This window comes from Oncorhynchus mykiss, chromosome 13 (assembly GCF_013265735.2).
Source record: "Oncorhynchus mykiss isolate Arlee chromosome 13, USDA_OmykA_1.1, whole genome shotgun sequence".
Lineage (NCBI taxonomy): Eukaryota > Metazoa > Chordata > Actinopteri > Salmoniformes > Salmonidae > Oncorhynchus > Oncorhynchus mykiss.
The window spans coordinates 58164693-58189458 of record NC_048577.1 but is presented as its reverse complement, the minus strand read 5'-3'; the positions used below and the strand labels follow the sequence as shown (position 1 = coordinate 58189458).

General features: G+C 41.6%; 1 protein-coding gene across 9 annotated transcripts in view; it reads right to left on the bottom strand.

The window, feature by feature from the left end:
* The window catches only part of LOC110486938 (lipopolysaccharide-induced tumor necrosis factor-alpha factor homolog), a 64195-nt gene that overhangs the window by 6021 nt on the left and 33408 nt on the right, over positions 1 to 24766 (bottom strand). The window contains exons 3-6 of one of the 9 annotated variants that reach the window (XM_036941688.1): positions 22832 to 22950; positions 22621 to 22705; positions 8315 to 8511; positions 6696 to 6764 (exon numbers count right to left, since the gene is read on the bottom strand). In XM_036941688.1, the coding sequence (XP_036797583.1) occupies positions 6696 to 6764; positions 8315 to 8495 (250 nt within the window). In that variant the 5' untranslated portion in view covers positions 8496 to 8511; positions 22621 to 22705; positions 22832 to 22950. Of the gene's footprint in view, positions 1 to 3402; positions 3472 to 6695; positions 6765 to 8314; positions 8527 to 20197; positions 20350 to 20405; positions 21046 to 22620; positions 22706 to 22831; positions 22952 to 24766 lie in introns of those variants that run through there. The other 8 variants (XM_036941689.1, XM_036941693.1, XM_036941687.1 and 5 more) reach the window with 8 other exon arrangements.

Sequence of the window (24766 nt, the reverse complement as noted above, 5' to 3'; positions counted from 1 at the left end):
GAGTAGCTCTGACTGAGACATTATGTAACTTCATATCCCCTGGTTTCCCAGAGTAGCTGACTGAGACATTATTTAACTTCATATCCCCTGGTTTCTCAGAGTAGCTCTGACAGACATTATGTAACTTCATATCCCCTGGTTTCTCAGAGTAGCTCTGACAGACATTATGTAACTTCATATCCCCTGGTTTCCCAGAGTAGCTCTGACTGAGACATTATGTAACTTCATATCCCCTGGTTTCCTGGAGTAGCTCTGACTGAGACATTATGTAACTTCATATCCCCTGGTTTCTCAGAGTAGCTCTGACTGAGACATTATTTAACTTCATATCCCCTGGTTTCCCAGAGTAGCTCTGACTGAGACATTGTGTAACTTCATATCCCCTGGTTTCTCAGAGTAGCTCTGACTGAGACATTATGTAACTTCATATCCCCTGGTTTCTCAGAGTAGCTCTGTCTGAGACATTATGTAACTTCATATCCCCTGGTTTCTCAGAGCAGCTCTGACTGAGACATTATTTAACTTCATATCCCCTGGTTTCTCAGAGCAGCTCTGACTGAGACATTATATAACTTCATATCCCCTGGTTTCTCAGAGTAGCTCTGACTGAGACATTATGTAACTTCATATCCCCTGGTTTCTCAGACTAGCTCTGACAGACATTATGTAACTTCATATCCCCTGGTTTCCCAGAGTAGCTCTGACTGAGACATTATGTAACTTCATATCCCCTGGTTTCCTGGAGTAGCTCTGACTGAGACATTATGTAACTTCATATCCCCTGGTTTCTCAGAGTAGCTCTGACAGACATTATGTAACTTCATATCCCCTGGTTTCTCAGAGTAGCTCTGACAGACATTATGTAACTTTATATCCCCTGGTTTCTCAGACTAGCTCTGACAGACATTATGTAACTTCATATCCCCTGGTTTCTCAGAGCAGCTCTGACTGAGACATTATGTAACTTCATATCCCCTGGTTTCTCAGTGTAGCTCTGACTGAGACATTATGTAACTTCATACCCCCTGGTTTCTCAGAGTAGCTCTGACTGAGACATTATGTAACTTCATATCCCCTGGTTTCTCAGACTAGCTCTTACAGACATTATGTAACTTCATATCCCCTGGTTTCTCAGAGTAGCTCTGACTGAGACATGTAACTTCATATCCCCTGGTTTCTCAGAGTAGCTCTGTCTGAGACATTATGTAACTTCATATCCCCTGGTTTCTCAGAGTAGCTCTGACTGAGACATTATATAACTTCATATCCCCTGGTTTCTCAGAGTAGCTCTGACAGACATTATGTAACTTCATATCCCCTGGTTTCTCAGAGCAGCTCTGACTGAGACATTATGTAACTTCAAATCCCCTGGTTTCTCAGAGCAGCTCTGACTGAGACATTATGTAACTTCATATCCCCTGGTTTCCCAGAGTAGCTCTGACTGAGACATTATGTAACTTCATATCCCCTGGTTTCCTGGAGTAGCTCTGAATGAGACATTATGTAACTTCATATCCCCTGGTTTCTCAGAGTAGCTCTGACTGAGACATTATGTAACTTCATATCCCCTGGTTTCCTGGAGTAGCTCTGAATGAGACATTATTTAACTTCAAATCCCCTGGTTTCTCAGAGTAGCTCTGACTGAGACATTATGTAACTTCATATCCCCTGGTTTCCCAGAGTAGCTCTGACTGAGACATTATGTAACTTCATATCCCCTGGTTTCCTGGAGTAGCTCTGACTGATACATTATTTAACTTCATATCCCCTGGTTTCTCAGAGTAGCTCTGACTGAGACATTATGTAACTTCATATCCCCTGGTTTCCTGGAGTAGGTCTGACTGAGACATTATGTCACTTCATATCCCCTGGTTTCCCAGAGTAGCTCTGACTGAGACATTATGTAACTTCATATCCCCTGGTTTCTCAGAGTAGCTCTGACTGAGACATTATGTAACTTCATATCCCCTGGTTTCTCAGAGTAGCTCTGACAGACATTATTTAACTTCATATCCCCTGGTTTCTCAGAGTAGCTCTGACTGAGACATTATGTAACTTCATATCCCCTGGTTTCTCAGAGTAGCTCTGACTGAGACATTATGTAACTTCATATCCCCTGGTTTCTCAGAGTAGCTCTGACTGAGACATTATGTAACTTCATATCCCCTGGTTTCTCAGAGTAGCTCTGACTGAGACATTATGTAACTTCATATCCCCTGGTTTCTCAGAGTAGCTCTGACTGAGACATTATTTAACTTCAAATCCCCTGGTTTCTCAGAGTAGCTCTGACAGACATTATTTAACTTCATATCCCCTGGTTTCCCAGAGTAGCACTGACTGAGACATTGTAACTTCATATCCCCTGGTTTCTCAGAGTAGCTCTGACTGAGACCTCATTTAACTTCAAATCCCCTAGTTTCCCAGAGTAGCTCTGACTGAGACATTATGTAACTTCATATCCCCTGGTTTCTCAGAGTAGCTCTGACTGAGACATTATGTAACTTCATATCCCCTCGTTTCCTGGAGTAGCTCTGACTGAGACATTATATAACTTCATATCCCCTGGTTTCTCAGAGTAGCTCTGACAGACATTATGTAACTTCATATCCCCTGGTTTCTCAGAGTAGCTCTGACTGAGACATTATGTAACTTCATATCCCCTGGTTTCCCAGAGTAGCTCTGACTGAGACATTATGTAACATCATATCCCCTGGTTTCCTGGAGTAGCTCTGACTGAGACATTATGTAACTTCATATCCCCTGGTTTCCTGGAGTAGCTCTGACTTTGACCTCATTTAACTTCAAATCCTCTGGTTTCTCAGAGTAGCTCTGACTGAGACATTATATAACTGAATATGTTCACATTTTCTTCTGAATGCGCTGTGCCGGGCAACCGGACAAAACGATACTGTTTCAGTCTGAACTATGTACAGCTATTGTTGGAGGGGGCAGTTTGGGTCAATTCCGGGGCAATAATTATATTCAGGTCACAAGTTGAGGTCACAAGTTGTGTTCAAACATGTAATCTCATGCATTTGGGTTACTCTTCGAGTAAGTTCCTTATTTAGCTTGCATTGACTCCTTTGATTATGTTGTGTGGGTGTGTGTGTGTGTGTAGTCCCCACAAGTATAGTAAACAAACCAAAATGTGACCAACTGGGGACATTTTGTTAGTCCTGTTAGAATTAGTGTTAGGGTAAGAATTAGGTTTAGGGTTAGGCGCTAGGGTTAGTTTTAGGGTCAGGGTTAATAGCTAGGGTTACGTTTGGGGTTAGGGTTAGGGGTTAGAGTTAAGGTTAGGGGTTAGGGAAAATAGGATTTTTAATGGGACTGAATTTTGTGTCCCCACAAGGTTAGCTGTACATCACTCTGTGTGTGGTGGAAGTGGAAGTATCAACTCACCAACTGGCACCGGTCCACCTGGTCCAGAGGTGTACTGTGGTGGAGGTGTGTACACACCTGCTTGGGGACCTTGAATAGGAGAGTAAGATCCCAATCACAATGTGGTCACAATGCAATGAACGTGTTATTACTATACCACCACGTACTGTGGAATAAGATTGTACCTAGTGGTGGAAATGGACTTGATTAAAGGGAGTTTTACATTTAAGGGAGTTTCACAGTTTTATGTAGATAGTTTTCTGACCTCGAAAGCAGTCTGTTGTTGAAGGTTGCTCGCTCAGACGCCTTTCAAGGTAAGGAATTTTTTTTATTCTAAATATGTAACATTTCTGAACTATCATTTTAACTGGGTTAACCCACAAAGGGGGGCCTGGGGGCAAACTGATTCAGATAATTGCACCATATCATCAACAAAATTCACCCCCAGTGAAATTCATTTCCAGTTCCAAATGGGTTCCACCCCATTTCCAGTTCCAAATGGGTTCCACCCCATTTCCAGTTCCAAATGGGTTCCACCCCATTTCCAGTTCCAAATGGGTTCCACCCCATTTCCAGTTCCAAATGGGTTCCACCCCATTTCCAGTTCCAAATGGGTTCCACCCCATTTCCAGTTCCAAATGGGTTCCACCCCATTTCCAGTTCCAAATGGGTTCCACCCCATTTCCAGTTCCAAATGGGTTCCACCCCATTTCCAGTTCCAAATGGGTTCCACCCCATTTCCAGTTCCAAATGGGTTCCACCCCATTTCCAGTTCCAAATGGGTTCCACCCCATTTCCAGTTCCAATGGGTAGAGTGACTGAGACATTATTTAACTTCATATCCCCTGGTTTCTCAGAGTAGCTCTGACAGACATTATGTAACTTCATATCCCCTGGTTTCTCAGAGTAGCTCTGACAGACATTATGTAACTTCATATCCCCTGGTTTCCCAGAGTAGCTCTGACTGAGACATTATGTAACTTCATATCCCCTGGTTTCCTGGAGTAGCTCTGACTGAGACATTATGTAACTTCATATCCCCTGGTTTCTCAGAGTAGCTCTGACTGAGACATTATGTAACTTCATATCCCCTGGTTTCCCAGAGTAGCTGACTGAGACATTATTTAACTTCATATCCCCTGGTTTCTCAGAGTAGCTCTGACAGACATTATGTAACTTCATATCCCCTGGTTTCTCAGAGTAGCTCTGACAGACATTATGTAACTTCATATCCCCTGGTTTCCCAGAGTAGCTCTGACTGAGACATTATGTAACTTCATATCCCCTGGTTTCCTGGAGTAGCTCTGACTGAGACATTATGTAACTTCATATCCCCTGGTTTCTCAGAGTAGCTCTGACTGAGACATTATTTAACTTCATATCCCCTGGTTTCCCAGAGTAGCTCTGACTGAGACATTGTGTAACTTCATATCCCCTGGTTTCTCAGAGTAGCTCTGACTGAGACATTATGTAACTTCATATCCCCTGGTTTCTCAGAGTAGCTCTGTCTGAGACATTATGTAACTTCATATCCCCTGGTTTCTCAGAGCAGCTCTGACTGAGACATTATTTAACTTCATATCCCCTGGTTTCTCAGAGCAGCTCTGACTGAGACATTATATAACTTCATATCCCCTGGTTTCTCAGAGTAGCTCTGACTGAGACATTATGTAACTTCATATCCCCTGGTTTCTCAGACTAGCTCTGACAGACATTATGTAACTTCATATCCCCTGGTTTCCCAGAGTAGCTCTGACTGAGACATTATGTAACTTCATATCCCCTGGTTTCCTGGAGTAGCTCTGACTGAGACATTATGTAACTTCATATCCCCTGGTTTCTCAGAGTAGCTCTGACAGACATTATGTAACTTCATATCCCCTGGTTTCTCAGAGTAGCTCTGACAGACATTATGTAACTTTATATCCCCTGGTTTCTCAGACTAGCTCTGACAGACATTATGTAACTTCATATCCCCTGGTTTCTCAGAGCAGCTCTGACTGAGACATTATGTAACTTCATATCCCCTGGTTTCTCAGTGTAGCTCTGACTGAGACATTATGTAACTTCATATCCCCTGGTTTCTCAGTGTAGCTCTGACTGAGACATTATGTAACTTCATACCCCCTGGTTTCTCAGAGTAGCTCTGACTGAGACATTATGTAACTTCATATCCCCTGGTTTCTCAGACTAGCTCTTACAGACATTATGTAACTTCATATCCCCTGGTTTCTCAGAGTAGCTCTGACTGAGACATGTAACTTCATATCCCCTGGTTTCTCAGAGTAGCTCTGTCTGAGACATTATGTAACTTCATATCCCCTGGTTTCTCAGAGTAGCTCTGACTGAGACATTATGTAACTTCATATCCCCTGGTTTCTCAGAGTAGCTCTGACTGAGACATTATGTAACTTCATATCCCCTCGTTTCCTGGAGTAGCTCTGACTGAGACATTATATAACTTCATATCCCCTGGTTTCTCAGAGTAGCTCTGACAGACATTATGTAACTTCATATCCCCTGGTTTCTCAGAGTAGCTCTGACTGAGACATTATGTAACTTCATATCCCCTGGTTTCCCAGAGTAGCTCTGACTGAGACATTATGTAACATCATATCCCCTGGTTTCCTGGAGTAGCTCTGACTGAGACATTATGTAACTTCATATCCCCTGGTTTCCTGGAGTAGCTCTGACTGAGACCTCATTTAACTTCAAATCCTCTGGTTTCTCAGAGTAGCTCTGACTGAGACATTATATAACTGAATATGTTCACATTTTCTTCTGAATGCGCTGTGCCGGGCAACCGGACAAAACGATACTGTTTCAGTCTGAACTATGTACAGCTATTGTTGGAGGGGGCAGTTTGGGTCAATTCCGGGGCAATAATTATATTCAGGTCACAAGTTGAGGTCACAAGTTGTGTTCAAACATGTAATCTCATGCATTTGGGTTACTCTTCGAGTAAGTTCCTTATTTAGCTTGCATTGACTCCTTTGATTATGTTGTGTGGGTGTGTGTGTGTGTGTGTAGTCCCCACAAGTATAGTAAACAAACCAAAATGTGACCAACTGGGGACATTTTGTTAGTCCTGTTAGAATTAGTGTTAGGGTAAGAATTAGGTTTAGGGTTAGGCGCTAGGGTTAGTTTTAGGGTCAGGGTTAATAGCTAGGGTTACGTTTGGGGTTAGGGTTAGGGGTTAGAGTTAAGGTTAGGGGTTAGGGAAAATAGGATTTTTAATGGGACTGAATTTTGTGTCCCCACAAGGTTAGCTGTACATCACTCTGTGTGTGGTGGAAGTGGAAGTATCAACTCACCAACTGGCACCGGTCCACCTGGTCCAGAGGTGTACTGTGGTGGAGGTGTGTACACACCTGCTTGGGGACCTTGAATAGGAGAGTAAGATCCCAATCACAATGTGGTCACAATGCAATGAACGTGTTATTACTATACCACCACGTACTGTGGAATAAGATTGTACCTAGTGGTGGAAATGGACTTGATTAAAGGGAGTTTTACATTTAAGGGAGTTTCACAGTTTTATGTAGATAGTTTTCTGACCTCGAAAGCAGTCTGTTGTTGAAGGTTGCTCGCTCAGACGCCTTTCAAGGTAAGGAATTTTTTTTATTCTAAATATGTAACATTTCTGAACTATCATTTTAACTGGGTTAACCCACAAAGGGGGGCCTGGGGGCAAACTGATTCAGATAATTGCACCATATCATCAACAAAATTCACCCCCAGTGAAATTCATTTCCAGTTCCAAATGGGTTCCACCCCATTTCCAGTTCCAAATGGGTTCCACCCCATTTCCAGTTCCAAATGGGTTCCACCCCATTTCCAGTTCCAAATGGGTTCCACCCCATTTCCAGTTCCAAATGGGTTCCACCCCATTTCCAGTTCCAAATGGGTTCCACCCCATTTCCAGTTCCAAATGGGTTCCACCCCATTTCCAGTTCCAAATGGGTTCCACCCCATTTCCAGTTCCAAATGGGTTCCACCCCATTTCCAGTTCCAAATGGGTTCCACCCCATTTCCAGTTCCAAATGGGTTCCACCCCATTTCCAGTTCCAAATGGGTTCCACCCCATTTCCAGTTCCAAATGGGTTCCACCCCATTTCCAGTTCCAATGGGTTCCACCCCATTTCCAGTTCCAATGGGTTCCACCCCATTTCCAGTTCCAATGGGTTCCACCCCATGTTCTTCCCTTGATAAGAGCTTGTTTACATATGTCTGGATAAGAGCATGTACTGTGATAAATGACTAGAATGTGCATAGCTAAATATAATGGTCAGGGTTTATTGTGTGCGTAGGTGTTTGCCTGTTTTTCCACACATATCTGGCACCACACATTATTGACATTGAAGGGGAGTGTTTCCAAAGTGGTGTTACAAAATAGTACTTGAAGGATGTAAGTGTTTTCTGTGCTGTAATCCAAAACACAATCAATATGATTCAAAGGAGGAGAAAGAACACAGAACTTTTTAAACAGTATGTTCATACTTTATATTGTGCTCGAATGGTTTGGGAGAACTGAAGAAATAGGGTACTTTCCAATGCCTCCATTCTCCACCAGTGTAGCCAAAGAGCAGGACAGACAGACATACAGACAACCGCCAATCAAGCTGTTTGTTGTTGTTGTGTGTTCTTACTTGGCTTGGGCTGATTGTATCATATCTACAGTGGTTGCCACAAGGGGCAGAGAACGTTCAATTCATCTCCATAGACCCAAATGTGTATTTTAAAAGAGTTTGTTGTGTGTCCTGTCGTCTTTAAGATGGAGTTGATAATGGCAAAGAAAAAATATAGAAACAAACATTCTAAGCTAGAGGTATTTTTTGTTGCAAAAACTCATGTGAAAATGCTTGGTTCTCACATGCAGAATATACAGTAAATCCAGCCTTCTGAAGTACAATATGAACCAGTAGACACTCACCTCCCTGGTAGGGACCAGGCTGGAACCCTGGTTGTGGAGGACCAGGGGAGGCAGGATATCCGCCTGGGGGCTGGGGGTACAAGCCTGGCTGGGGGCCCTGGCCCGTGGCTATCCCCCCATAGTTCATGGGAGGTTCTGGGTGAGGGGCAGAAGTACCATCCCCGGGATAACCTTTCTCCATCTCGACTGATCTCCACCTGCAATGAGGGAAACTGTTGGTTGTGTTTATTTATTTGTATCCCCATTAGCTTTTGCAGAAGTATCAGCTACTCTTCCTGGGGGTCCACAATAAAACAAAAACATGAATAGTAAAAAAACACACTGACACACTGATACCCTACAGAAAGACTTCATGGTATGTTGCCTGAAAATAAATATGTCTGGGCCTCCTGAGTGGTGCAGTGGTCTAAGGCACTGCATCGCAGTGCTAGCTGTGCCACTAGAGATTCTGGGTTTGAGACCAGGCTCTGTCGCAGCCGGCTGAGACCGGGAGACCCATGGGGTGGCGTACAATTGGCCCGCCGTCGTCTGGGTTAGGGGAGGGTTTGACTGGCAGGGATGTCCTTATCCCTTTGCGCACTAGTGACTCCTGGTTAAGAGGGCATTGTGTGAAGAAGCAGTGCGGCTTGGTTGGGTACTGTTTCGGAGGACGCACGGCTCTCGACCTTCGCCTCTCCCGAGTCTGTACGAGAGTTGCAGAGATGAGAAAATACTGTAACTACCAATTGGATACCACGAAATCGGGGAGAAAAGGGGTAAAAAGTAAATAAAATAAATCTGACAATGTTTTTAAGAAGTCCTATGAAACATTATAAGACTAATAAAAATGATTTATTTTGAGCCTATAGGCTACATGAAATCAAAAGGTATTTTGTTTGTTAAACACACTTACCCTGACCACTGTCAACAACTATATATGTTATGGTAGGCTAAGAATATAATGGAATATAACGGAATAAAATACAAATAATATTTTTCCATCACAGGAACATGTGGAACCACTGTCTAAAATCCACATTTCATCTCTTTTTCAACCTCTGCAGATTTTGGAGCAAAATCATGCACTTAATTTAGGCTACATTATTGCATGACAAATGGTTCTGATCAGTGATAATCAAATCAAATAGTATTAGTCACATGCGCCGAATACAACCTTACAGTGAAATGCTTACTTACGAGCCCCTAACCAACAATACAGTTTTAAAAAATACAGATAAGAATAAGGAATAAAAGTAACAAGTAATTAAAGATCAGATAGATGAGAAAACAAATAGATAAGCTATACCACCTTCACTTATTTGCCCAGCCAGAGAATTAACCAAATATACACACAGAGATTCAGTGAAACAAAATCACATTGATGAAGACAAGTCAAAGGTTTTGTGTCAGTAGTAGGTCTAGGCTACTAAGCGACTAAAGAGGAAAATAATCGATTTATTAAGCTACATTCGCATGTTGGCAAAATGTTCTGATCATGGGCAATAAATGAGCCAACTTGACAAGATGATCATGAGCAGCACTCACCTCAACGTAGCTAACATTTCCACAACCTAGCTGTGGCCTATAACCAATATCCAAACGGAGCCTCAGTGAAAAGAAAATAAATCTGACATTAATTGAATTATTAAGACCAGTCCCCACTCGTCTCAGAGCAGCCCGAAACGGCACTGAAGTTGACCACAGGCAGCAGGCTATTGCTTCAATAAAATGTATTATAACAATTGGATGACTTTGGGAGTTTCAGTAAGCAACAATTTGATGCCTTCAATTGAATTAGCCTACTTTTATTCAGATATTTTGGTCATTCAGTGATATTCATTCCCAAAGTAATTCTTTATGGATCCATCCAGTTGTGGTTATTAAGAAAAAGTGCATATGGTGGTGGGCTTTGCGAAGATGGATGAAGTGACATGCCTCGCAAAGTTCAGAAAGGAAGATAGTAGTAATGACCACTGCCTAGCAACCATCAAGACCTTAAAAATCTTGGCACACCCATCCCTTTAGCGGGATCATTTGTCAATATCCGCTGATTGGCAGAGCGCCAAATTTAATTTTCATGAAATCACAAGTGCAATATACCAAAACACAGCTTAGCTTGTTAATCCACCTGGCGTGTAAGATTTCAAAAAACCTTTACAGCGAAAGCTATCCAAGCGTTTATGTTAGGACAGCTCTCTCAGCAGACAAAACATTAAACAGCAAAGTAGATTGCTTTTCTGACTTTCTTGACCAATCAAATTAATCGCTTAAGATCATCCGATGATCTTCGGATGTTTGCACTCACGAGACTCCCAGTTACACAATAAATGTTAGTTTTGTTCTATAAAGATTATTTTTTATAGCCAAAAACCTCCATTTGATTGGCGCGTTTTGTTCAGTAATCCACAGGCTCGTGCAGGTCACGACGGGCAGACGAAAATTCCAAATAGTATCCGTAAAGTTCGTAGAAACATGTCAAACGTTTTTTTATAATCAATCCTCAGGTTGTTTTTACAATAAATAATCGATAATATTTCAACCGGACTTTAGCTTTTTCAATAGGAGAGAGAGAAAAGGTCTGCTCCAAGCTGTTGGTGCATGCAAAACTCTGGGGACACCCAGCTATGCACTGACGCAATGTGATCATTCTCTCTAATTTTTCAGAAAGAAAGCCTGAAACTATGTCTAAAGATTGTTCACACCATGTGGAATCCATAGGCAAAGGAATCTGGTTGATATCCCTTTAAATGGAGGGAAGGCATGCAATGGAACAGAGAGGTTTCAAAATAACAGCACTTCCTAGTTGGATTTTCCTCAGGTTTTCGCCTGCAATATCAGTTCTGTTATACTCACAGACAATATTTTGACTGTTTTGGAAACTTTAGAGTGTTTTATCTGCCAATTATATGCATATTCTAGCTTCTGGGCCTGACAAATACGCAGTTTCATTTGGGTACGTTTTTCATCCAAACATCAAAATACTGCCCCCTAGTCTCAAGAGGTTATTAAGAGTGTAGTGCATGCCAATGCCGCCTCAGCATTACGGCTTCATTTCATACTAAGCCATAGGCAGAACTTTACCACAATCATGACTAGGCCAGTTCGCGGAAATAAAAGGCTTTGATACCGGCTACACCTTTCAGACATAGAGAAAAGGTGAAACAAAGTTGGAGGGATGATAAAGTCGGCGGGATGCTAAAGTTGGTGGTAAAATGTATTGGTTTGACAAGGACAGTGATGCAAATTTAAAATACAATGATATACAAACAACTAAAGCATAATACGAACAATGCAACTAAAAAATGTTGTGTGTGTTAGAGTGCGTCTGTGTGTGCATGTGTTTGTGTGCGTGTCCACATACAGTCCCTGCCGTTCCATATGTTTTTTAATCTGTTTTTAAAAAGGTATTTAGCTTTTTGCTTTAGTAATTGGAGATGGATCGATTATGGCTCTGTATAATACTGTGCGTTGCCGTGAATTCATGTTGGACTTTGGGACTGTGAAGAGACCCCTGGCGGCATGTCCTGTAGGTTGGCTGAGTGATTAACCAACATTTTATTTTTTAATAACTAATAATTAGTTATTAAACAACTAATTGACCGAAGTTGGTTCAATTTAGTTCTTCTTTTTTTTGTGAGCCGAACACGTCATTTCTCTAGAGAGAAATTAAATAATTAATGAGAGAAATCAAGTTAAGAATCATGTGGGATGCTGGGCTGAAGGGAGTTTTTATTAAGCAAATATTCAAAGAAATACAGTGCAGAAATGTGGTAATTAACTGCAATGATCATAATCCATTGCGCCAGTTTTTATTTTAGCTCAAAGACAGATCAGAGAGGAAGAGATGAACCAAGTGCGTTTCTATGGGCTTATTTTGGACCTAAACCTTTCACCTGCCTTACTGCCTTTGGGGAAAATACTCTCATTGTTATGGCATCGTCATTGTATACGGATCTCTGGAAGGATACTCTTTTAAGCCTGCTAAATTAGGTTTGATGCACACAGACCACATCAATGAGGAATGTACGACAGGGACAGAGACAGTTTGTGAAAAAGTATACCTTATCTACTTTGACAAAAGGTTCACCTTCCAACAGAACAATGACCCTAAGCACACAGCCAAGACAATGCAGGAGTGGCTTCAGGACAAGTCTCAATGTCCTTGAGTGGCCCAGCCAGAGCCCAGACTTCAAACCGATCGAACATCTCTGGAGATACCTGAAAATAGCTGTGCAGTGACGCTCCCCATCCAACTTGACAGAGCTTGAGAGGATCTGCAGAGAAAAATAGCGTCATACCCAAGAAGACTCAATGCTGTAATCGCTGCCAAAGGTGCTTCAACAAAGTACTGAGTAAAGGGTCTGAATACTTATGTAAATGTGATATTTCAGTTTTCTATTTTTAATAAAATATCAAACATTAAAAAACTTTTTGCTTTGTCATGATGGAGTATTATGTGTAGATTGATGAGAAAAAAAACAATTTTATAAATTTTAGAATAAGGCTGTAACATAACAAAATGTGGAAAAGGTAAAGTGGACTGAATACTTTCGGAAGGCACTCTACATAGGCAGGGTAGCTAAATAGTATTAGTAAAGACAGTACTGTACTGGGACCACATAACTTTCTTTAGATGGCCTCGCTGGATGACTGCTACTGCCTGAGCAGAGATTAGATGATTAATTTAAGGAACAAAAAATAATAAAATCTAATAAAAACTAAGAAGCAGTTCATCTCTCATCCACCCCTTAACCAGGAAAGACTGGAATGCATCTTGTTGATGTTAGGTATGTGTGCAGTTAAGGGTAAGGCGTGCTGTTATGCTTTGAACCAGCTATAGCTTTGCTAGGTCTTTTCTGAACTTGACCATATTACCGGACAATAATCAAGATGAGACCAGAGCCTTAACAACTAGTACAGTTTATTATTAATCACTCATTCTGATATTGACTAACTCCTTATTTAGACTTTCAGTGAGCTCCCTGGCTTTGGGTGCTAACATATAGAGTGTATAATCATCCATATACAGTCATTCTAGCTTTGTGTAAGACCAGTGGCAATTCATTGGTAAAAATAGAGAAAAGTGATGGCCCAAGGCAACTGCCCAGAGGGACGCCACATTGTACATGTCTGATGTTAGAAAAGTTTTCATTGGGTTCTATTGGATAAATAACTCTCCAACAATGTGATGGCAGGTGATGTAAAGCCAAAGCAAGTGAGTTTCTTCAATACCAATTTATGATCAATAACATGATAAGCTGCATTGAAATCTAACACTACAGCTCCAACTATTATATTATAATCAATCTATTTTAACCAATCACCTGTCCCCTAAGTCAGTGCAGTACAAGTTGAGTGCCCTTCTCTATATACATAAAGAAAATCAGTAGTTAACTCTGGAAAAACAGCATTGTATTTGGTTAAACACAATTCTCTCCATCAGTTTACTAAGAACAGGCAGCAAACTGATTGGGCGGCTGTTAGAGCCAGCAAAGGGTGTTTTACTATTTTTAGGAAATGGAATTCAGGTAGCTTCCTTCCACACCTGTGGACACGCACTCCTTTAGGCTTTGGTTAAAGATATAGCAAATAGTGGTGACAATCCAGTCTGCTACCATTCTCAATAGTTTCCCATCAAGATTGTCTTCACCTGGTGGTTTATCATTAGTGATGGTTAACAATAGTTTTTCCACCTCTCCCACACTAACTTGACCAAATTCAAAACAATAACCCTTCTATTTCATTATTAGATATTTTATACAAAAATATGACAGTTCCCTGTTCAGTGTTGTCATTTCCCTTCTGAGGTTTTCCACTTCACTAGTGAGTCATTGAAATGATTGGCAACACCAAAAGGTTTTGTTGTAAATGACCCATCAACTTCAATGAACAATGGAGATGAATTGGGTTTTCAGCACATGTTATCAGTTTAGGTACTCCAAAGTATTTTTCCATTGTGTTTTATGTCATTTATCTTGGTTTGGTAATATCATTTATTATTTTTGTTAGGCTTAGTCACAACATTTCTCAATTGACAGTATGTCAACCAATAACCTATAACTCTTTAGAATCACGTCTTTGAACCATACAATTTTTCAATGCATCATCAATTCAGGGGGCTCTACAGTTCTCACAGTTGATTTCTTGCACATCAACAATTTGCATAAATCATTTTACAAATACTTCCAGTTCTGCATCTGGATTCACTTCCCCATACGCATCAGATCAACATAAATGTTTAACATCTTCAACAAAAGAGTCCTGAGAAAATATTTTGTATGATCTCTTAGAGCTTACTTTAGGCCCAACCTTTGGCTTTCCTTGTTATTGTCACAGTGTTATGGTCACTACAGCCAATGTTGTTGTGTTGCATTATATTATTATGTTGTATTAAGCACCTGGTCAGAGTTTCTATACCTACCATACTTATTTCCATCTCCTTTTTCTTCCTACCACACTTCCTGCGGGTTGCCATGACAACTTCTCACAAAAAACATGCGTTTGTTTACCTATAGCTTTTCCTACACAACTCTTATTCTATAATTTTTCTTAAAAGAAAAAGTGAATGTGAAACAATGGGGTCAATTGCTGTAGAATACTAAGGAGGAAGTGGAAAACTATGTTTTTCCTCATCTCTCAATAGTGTGTGACTATCCTATGACCATCTGTCTTTGAAGCCCAGGCTTTAGCTCAGTGGACAAACAGTCTTATGGTGTTGTTGAGTGGTGATAAATGTCACAGATCTCACAAAAACTTCCCTTGTACTTTTCTAGACTGGGGTTCTTGAATTGTGGAACTGAAATGTGAGCCAGTTCCCTATTATCTGGTCTAACCAATGAAACACTTCAGACAATAACACATTGGGGTTGTTAAAGGGGTCCCAGAAGAGACTTAACTCAAGCATGTAGAGAAACAGTAGCGACCATTGTCCCTCATCTAAAAAAATGGCACAGAGTAAATGGCAGCAGTTTTACGAGCACCTAACCAATTGCGCTGTGGGTTTTTTTTGCGTTATTTGTAACTTATTTTGTTCATAATGTTCTGTCACCGTATCTTAATGCAGAAAATAGCTTCTGGATATCAGGACAGCGATCACTCACCTCGGATTAGACAAAGATTTTTTTTTCGTCAACAAGCAGGACTCAGAGGACATTCTTCGAACACCCGACAAGGTCAACATCCCCGTTATTGGCAAGAGAAAGAGATGCAGGTACAGAGGTCACAGGGCAGGGTGCCTCGTAAGGATCCGCAGAAGGCGAGTGGGAAAGCTTCCGCTACCGTCAATATTACTTGCCAACGTACAATCATTGGACAATAAATTAGATGAGGTACGATCATCAATATCCTACCAACGAGACATCAAAAAATTGTATCATCTTATGATTCATGGAATCGTGGCTGAATGATGACATGGATATTCAGCTAGCGGGATATACGTTGCACTGGCTAGATAGAACAGCACACTATTTGTAAGACACAGTAAGACACTATTTGCCATCTATACTTTTCGTGGCTGTTTATTTACCACCACAGACAGATGCCAGCACTAAGACTGCACTCAGTCAGCTGTATAAGGAAATAAGCAAACAGGAAACTGCTCACTCAGAGGCGGCACTCCTGGTGGCTGGGGACTTTAATGCAGGAAAACTTAAATCATTTTTACCTCATTTCTATCAACATGTTAAACGTGCAACCAGAGGGAAAATAACTCTAGATCACATGTACTCCACACACAGAGACACGTACAAAGCTCTCCCTCACCTTCCATTTGGTAAATATGACCACAATTCTATCCCCCCGATTCCTGCTTACAAGCAAAAATCAAGCAGGGAGCACCAGTGACTCGGTCTATAAAAAGTGGTCAGATGAAGCAGATGCTAAACTATAGGACTGTTTTGCTATCACAGACTGGAACATGTTCCAGGATTCTTCCAATGGCATTAACGAGTACACCACATCAGTCACTGGCTTTATCAATAAGTGCATTGAGGACGTCATCCCCAAAGTGACCGTACGTACATACCCCAACCAAAAGCCATGGATTACAGGCAACATTAGCACTGAGCTAAAGGGTAGAGCTGCCGCTTTAAGGTGCGGGACTCTAACAAGAAGCGTATAAGAAATCCTGCCATGCCCTCAGACGAACCATCAAACAGGCAAAGTGCCAATACAGGGCTAAGATTGAATCATATTACACCAGCTCCGATACTCATCTTATGTGGCAGGGCTTGCAAACTATTACAGACTACAAAGGGAAGCACAGCCGCAAGCTGCGCAGTGACATGAGCCTACCAGACGAGCTAAATCACTTCTACGCTCGCTTCGAGGCAAGCAACACTGAGCCATGCATGAGAGCATCAGATGTTCCGGACGACTGTGTGATCCCGCTCTCCGTAGCCGACGTGAGTAAGTCCTTTAAGCAGGTCAACATTCACAATTACCAGGACGTGTACCCCGAGCATGTGCTGACCAACTGGCAGGTGTCTTCACTGACATTTTCAACATGTCCCTGATTGAGTCTGTAATACCAACATGTTTCAAGGAGACCACCATAGTCCCTGTGCCCAAGAAAACTAAGGCAACTTGCATAAATGACTACAGACCCGTAGCATTCATGTCCGTAGCCATGAAGTGCATTGAAAGGCTGGTAATTGCGCACATCAACACCATCATCCCAGAAACCATAGACCCACTCCAATTTGCATACCACCCAACAGATCCACAGATGATGCAATCTCTATTGCACTTCACACTGCCCTTTCCCACCTGGACAAAAGGAACACCTACGTGAGAAATCTATTAAATTGACTACAGCTCAGTGTTCAACACCATAGTACCCTCAAAGCTCATCACTAAGCTAAGGATCCTGGGATTAAACATCTCCCTCTGCAACTGGATCCTGGACTTCCTGACGGGCCACCCCCAGGTGGTAAGAGTAGGTAGCAACATATTTGCCACACTGATCCTCAACACTGGAGCCCCTCAGGGGTGCGTGCTCAGTCCCCTCCTGTACTCCCTGTTCACCCACAACTGCATGCCCAGGCACAACTCCAACACCATCATTAAGTTTGTAGACGACGTAACAGTGGTAGGCCTGATCATCAACAACGATGAGACCGCCCATAGGGAGGATGTCAGAGACCTGGCCAGGTGGTGCCAGAATAACAACCTATCCCTCAACGTAACCAAGACTAAGGAGATGATTGTGGACTACAGGAAAAGGAGGACCGAGCACGCCCCCATTCTCATCGACAGGGCTGTAGTGGAGCAGGTTGAGAGCTTCATGTTCCTTGGTGTCCACATCACCAACAAATTAGAATGATCCAAACACACCAAGACAGCTGTGAAGAGGGCACAACAAACCCTATTCCCCCTCAGGAAACTCAAAAGATTTGACATGGGTCCTCAGATCCTCAAAAGGTTCTACAGCTGCAACATCGAGAGCATCTTGACTGGTTGCATCACTGCCTGGTACGGCACCTGCTCGGCCTCTGACCGCAAGGCACTACAGAGGGTAGTGCGTACGGCCCAGTACATCACTAGGGCTAAGCTGCCTGCCATCCAGGACCTCTACACCAGGCGGTGTCAGTGGAAGGCCCTAAACATTGTCAAAGACCCCAGCCACCCCAGTCATAGACTGTTCTCTCTACTTCCGCATGGCAAGCGGAACCGGAGCGCCAGTCTAGGACTAAAAGGCTTCTCAACAGCTTTTACCCCCAAGCCATAAGACTCCTGAACAGATCATCAAATGGCTACCCAGACTATTTGCATTGTGTCCCCCCCATCTCCTCTTTTCAGCTGCTGCTACTCTCTTTTTATCATATATGCATAGTCACTTAAACTATACATTCATGTACATACTACCTTAAATTAGTCCGACTAACCGGTGCACATTGGCTAGCCTGAAGGTGGGGTTCGCCCAGGGAGCCATACAACCTAGAACCACCACTGCTCATTAGTCTGTACTACTATAAGGTCATTACTAACCCACCTGTTTAAACAAATCAACTTAATATCAAGCATTTTACTGGCTGAATCAGGTGGTGTTAGTGATGGGCAAGAACAAATATGTGCACCTCTGTTGAGCCCCAGAATCAGGATAAAGAAACCCTGCTATATGTTAATACTCCCACGTCTCGTTCATCACTCGGCTTATAAGTAAGCTTGGAAATTGAGGCAAGCTATATGTTATCTGGCTGCTGTATAAACCCATTAAGAAGGAGTAATGTTGTAAATGTTGCCTTGAGACAGTGGACTCCCCCTGTTTCCCTCCCTATGTCCCTCTATCTCTCCTCTTATTGATTAGATAAAGCCTCTGGATAACCTACTAAAGCTTTCACATTATCTAAATGGTGTACTTGGACATGGATGAAGTAGTGCATCTGTATTGTAGTGAATAATACATCTGCATTCTGAAGTAGTGTATCTGTATTGTAGTGAATAATACATCTGCATTCTGAAGTAGTGCATCTGTATTGTAGTGAATAATACATCTGCATTCTGAAGTAGTGCATCTGTATTGTAGTGAATAATACATCTGCATTCTGAAGTAGTGCATCTGTATTGTAGTGAATAATACATCTGCATTCTGAAGTAGTGTATCTGTATTGTAGTGAATAATACATCTGCATTCTGAAGTAGTGTATCTGTATTGTAGTGAATAATACATCTGCATTCTGAAGTAGTGTATCTGTATTGTAGTGAATAATACATCTGCATTCTGAAGTAGTGCATCTGTATTGTGGTGAATAATACATCTGCATTCTGAAGTAGTGTATCTGTATTGTACAGTAAAGCTGTTAGTATGGTTGTGTTTTTCAATATTATGAAATTGCTTACTGTAACTGTATATTCAAGCTATATTAAGTTGAGTCTATACAGTAAACATAGTGTGTATGAGGTTGTGTGTCAGTGTTTAAACTCTACCAGTGGAGGCTGCTGACAGGAGGACGGCTCATAATAATGTCTGGAACGGAGTGAATGGAATGGCATCCAACACATGGAAACCTTGTGTTTGATATTTTATTTTTATACCATTACACTCATTCCGCTCCAGCCATTACCACGAGCCATCCTCCCCAATTAAGGTGCCACCAACCTCCTGTGCACTCTACCCTGAGTTGGCTCCTACTCAGAGTAAATACGGCCAGTCAATTTCCTCCAGCTCGGTGCTATCTCATCATGTTTTCATGAACTCACACCAACAATTTTAGTACACAAGTAGTGCCACACCCTAACAAGGATTTCCTCATGACTAACTGTAGATGACAGAAAGACATTCCCTTTCAACACAGTCATTTTAACAGCTTCTCCTCTCTTCTCATAATAATACTATTTAACAGAGGACAGACCAACATAAATCTCTCCTATAACACAAATACTGCTGTAGAAAACAGGATAAAATACAGATGTTGGATCTTAATTTGACCAGTTTGCTACAGCAGGGAAAATATCCTACAGCAACAGGAAATGTGAACTATAATGTAGATTATAATTAAATGGACGTTTTGTAGGGGTTGATACTTTTCAAAGTGGAAATTTCAAACGTTTAAGTTCTCCAGCAAGAGGGTGATCAAATTAAGATCCTACATGTGTAGGCTCCATACAAGATGAATTAGTAGACAAACATTTACAAGTGACGGTCTGTATCCCAGGCTTTAGGCTAGCTCTTAACCCCAAACCTCTACTACAGTATGAAAGGCCGTTCAGGTCTTGTGTGTCAAAATGAACAAATCAAATAACACTATTTGGTAAATCAAATATGACTATTTCACGCGTCAAATAACCAAGACGACCGTGACCTGAACGGCGTCGCATACTGCAGAGCGTAATACTCCTCTCCTCCTTATCCCTCCCAGTCCATGGTCTCCTAAAGGGAGAATCTCTAATCCCTGGCCCAAATACCTGAAGGATTCCTGGGGTGAACGACTGGACTGAGGACCTGGAACTATCCGGTCCTGGGAGAAAAGAAAGACTGAGGTACCTTTGGTTTAAGAGCGAAGAAGAAGTGGTGGGAGGAGGAGAGTGTATGAGAGGGAGGAGGAAAACCAAGCTTCCCAAGACCTACAGTTTCTGATATTACAGGAAATTGTTTAACTGTTGCAACTCTTACCTTACGTTAGCATTGGGACCTCCTGTGTTTTGTGATGCTGTTCAAGTGGTTGCAATCAAAGTAAGGTGTTTTTGCTTTTACCGCAAACTCAGCTTACTGGACCTGGTACTGCTATTGATGTGCATAGGAAACTTCCCGTTGCTGTGTATTACATGTGAAAAATGACTACCCTTTCTGTTAAGCACGTGCACAGATATTTATCAATCCAATGATACACTTCTGTAGCTAAAACAAAGTTTAAACGGGGTTAGAAGTCCAAAATGCACAGGCGTTATGGTGGGACTTTCTGTCTTATGTAACCATACCAAATGTAACATATCATACTAATTTCAGTGTCCTGGATTTACATTTTCTATGTTACTTCTAGTCTATGAGACGAGCTGTGGACAGGAGCGATATGCTATTGGATGAGCTCATCTGCCATCGCCAGAGAGTGATCTGGGCATCTGAGTCAGTGAAACTGGAAAGCTTTTTTAGGACTATAATTTCCTCCTCATATGTGAGTCTCCACAGACCGAGGCCTGAGCTATTGATTGATTCAAGACAAGGTTGTTTTTATTGAACTTCGATTCTCAGTTTGTCAGTGTCAAAGTAGCCTGTCATTTCCATCATTTGTGCTGAAAAAAAGATTTTGCTCAGCCTCCAGTCATGTAAAAGGACATATAATTGCATCAAATGTGGTAATAAAAGGCCCATTTTTTCCTGGACCCTATGCTAATAAAAATGTTCCCCATGTGTGCAACTTCTGTATGTGCCTCTACTGTACTGCTCTATGCCACTATGCAAATGCACTGATATGCATGCAATGCTTTATTATAAAGGAGATTTTTTTTATGCGTTCTGGTACAAATGAAGCACTGAACACAGGTAGTCTAGACTCTAGCTAACCACCCAATACTAACATATCCTCACAAGCCTCTTGTCCTCACAAACCTCACAAACCTCTCTCTATATGGCCAGCCAGCCATATATCATGGCTATATGATGAAGTTATTATTTAAGAGCATTGAAGATGAATCACAATCAGTAAAAAAAAAGTATTGAGCTAGCTAACTAGCAGATTTACATCAATCATCAATATCAACGATCAGCTGATAGCCCACCCTCTTTTCCTGATGTCAATCATGTCTATAGGAGTCACTGTTACTAGCTTGCTTAACATTTGTGATGAGTGAGTGTGTTGTTGCAGAAATAAATAGGCATATGCTAAAACATTTAAAACTCTATATTAAAATGAGTGCCTAGCACTGGGATTGAACACAAGATCCTCTGAGCTGTAGATCTGTAACGAAGCCCGCTAGCTGTTAATAGGTGCTTACGTTGCCCCTAGTGGATGATAGTAAATTGCTATGGAAGTAAAATAAACCAGGATGCCACATTTTGACCATTTCAAATATGCATAATTATTATGTCATCCACTAGAGTCTGGCCTGCTCTACTTCACACTACCTGCTCAACCTAGAGCTGAACATGGAAACCTAGAGCTGAACATGGAAACCTAGAGCTGAACATGGAAACCTAGAGCTGTCAAAACATGGAAACCTAGAGCTGAACATGGAAACCTAGAGCTGAACATGGAAACCTAGAGCTGAACATGGAAACCTAGAGCTGTCAAAACATGGAAACCTAGAGCTGAACATGGAAACCTAGAGCTGAACATGGAAACCTAGAGCTGAACACGGAAACTTAGAGCTGAACATGGAAACCTAGAGCTGAACATGGAAACCTAGAGCTGAACATGGAAACCTAGAGCTGTCAAAACATGGAAACCTAGAGCTGAACATGGAAACCTAGAGCTGAACATGGAAACCTAGAGCTGAACATGGAAACCTAGAGCTGAACATGGAAACCTAGAGCTGAACATGGAAACCTAGAGCTGAACATGGAAACTTAGAGCTGAACATGGAAACCTAGAGCTGAACATGGAAACCTAGAGCTGAACATGGAAACCTAGAGCTGAACATAGAAATCATTACAGGCTGCATAGAGCAGACCTGAGTAAAGTAGATGTTTCCATCAGGTCTTGTGTGTCAAAATGAACAAATCAAATAACACTATTTGATAAATGAAATAAGACTATTTCACGCGTCAAATAACCAAGACGACCGTGACCTGAACGGCGTCGCATACTGCAGAGCGTAATACTCCTCTCCTCCTTATCCCTCCCAGTCCATGGTCTCCTAATGGGAGAATCTCTAATCCCTGGCCCAAATACCTGAAGGATTCCTGGGGTGAACCACTGGGCTGAGGGCCTGGAACTATCCGGTCCTGGGAGAAGAGAAAGACTGAGGTACCTTTGGCTGGAGAGCGAACAAGAAGTGGTGGGAGGAGGAGAGTGTATGAGAGGGAGGAGGAAAAACAAGCTTCCCAAGACCTCCTACAGTTTCTGATATTACAGGAAATTGTTTAACTGTTGAAACTCTTACCTTACGTTAGCATTGGGACCTCCTGTGTTTTATGATGCTGTTCAAGCAGGAAAGTGTTGAAATACCACTGGAGGCTGAAGGAATGAAAGAGTTCCACAAGAACATGCAAACAAAAGAACCTGCTCCAATAAAGTTTCAGTGAAAGAGAAACAGATGAGGAGAGAGAGAGAGAGAGAGAGAGAGCGAGAGAGAGAGTGAGAGAGGGAGAGAGAGTGTGTGAGAGAGAGAGAGGGAGTAAGACATTCATAAAAATAATGATTGTGTTTGAAAAATTGATTGTATTTCGAAGCAGTTTGGGCTGACTGTTCCGTCATTAGCTTTCAGGAGAATCCCCGCCCTTCACAAACTCATATGATGCCTGACCTCAACCTTTCAGTGGTCACACACCAACGCATGCATTGTTTAGGGTGCTATTTACAAAGGTTTGAGTGTGCTCATAGCTTAATCCTACAGTTAACACTGGGCATGAAATATCATGGACTATAGTCTATATGACATAATTGTAAGAATGGATGGAAATCTCAACCATTTAAGGGATTGTCATCCTTACATAAAGGGTGGATAATAAAATTATAATACAGTTAATTATTCATTAATCATTTATATTAAATAGTTATAAAAACATACCACCTATTTTTGTCAATAGGGGAAAAAATCTTACTGTGAGAAGGAGTGGAAACATCAAGAAAACAGCCGATCAATAGCCAATTAATTTACTATGAGATGTCTGAGAAATATTGGACATATTCTAGATATTAATTCTAGAAACAAATTAGTATAAAATGAATATTTCCACAACCTGTTGTAATTTGAACTTCCTGGATGGTGAATATGATTTAATAGTGCCTGGTCTCTCTCTCTCTCTTTGAACCTTTATTTTACCAGTTTAGTCACATTGAGAGTAGAAACCTGTTTTACAAGACAGACCTGGCCAAAATAGCAGCACACAATGGAAAACATGCATCTGTTAATAGTTGGATTCTCTGACTGTGTAAGACTCCACATTATGAACATTAGACGCAGCACATGGTGACAGACAGGGGAATAACTTTGATTGGAGATGTGGGGGGTGGGTTGCGGGGATTCTGGCCTAGGGGGCTCTTCCCCAGCATTTGTTTTTTCCAAATATAGTTCATTTCATTCACTACAACTTCAACACAATCCAACATGGTCCCATGGCATGGAAATAGGAGAAAAACTTAAAAAACATCTAATGAACAGCCTAACCCTAAATTTGAGATATTGCACAGGGCTTTTACCGCAAACTCAGCTTACTGGACCTGGTACTACTATTGATGTGCATAGGTCAAATTTAGGGTTGGGCTGCTCAGTGAATTTCCTGTATTTTTTTGCTACTACTCAACTTGTATGGAAACTTCCCGTTGCTGTGTATTACATGTGAAAAATGACTACCCTTTCTGTTAAGCACGTGCACAGATATTTATCAATCCACTGATACACTTCTGTAGCTAAAACAAAGTTTAAACGGGGTTAGAAGTCCAAAATGCACAGGCGTTATGGTGGGACCTTCTGTCTTATGTAACCATACCAAATGTAACACATCATATTAATTTCAGTGTCCTGGATTTACATGTACTATGTTACTTCTAGTCTATGAGACGAGCTGTGGACAGGAGCGATATGCTATTGGATGAGCTCATATGCCATCGCCTGAGAGTGATCTGGGCATCTGAGTCAGTGAAACTGGAAAGATTTTTAAGGACTATAATCTCCTCCTCATATGTGAGTCTCCACAGACCGAGGCCTGAGCTATTGATTGATTCAAGACAAGGTTGTTTTTATTGAACTTCGATTCTCAGTTTGTCAGTGTCAAAGTAGCCTGTCATTTCCATCATTTGTGCTGAAAAAAAGATTTTGCTCAGCCTCCAGTCATGTAAAAGGACATATAATTGCATCAAATGTGATAATAAAAAG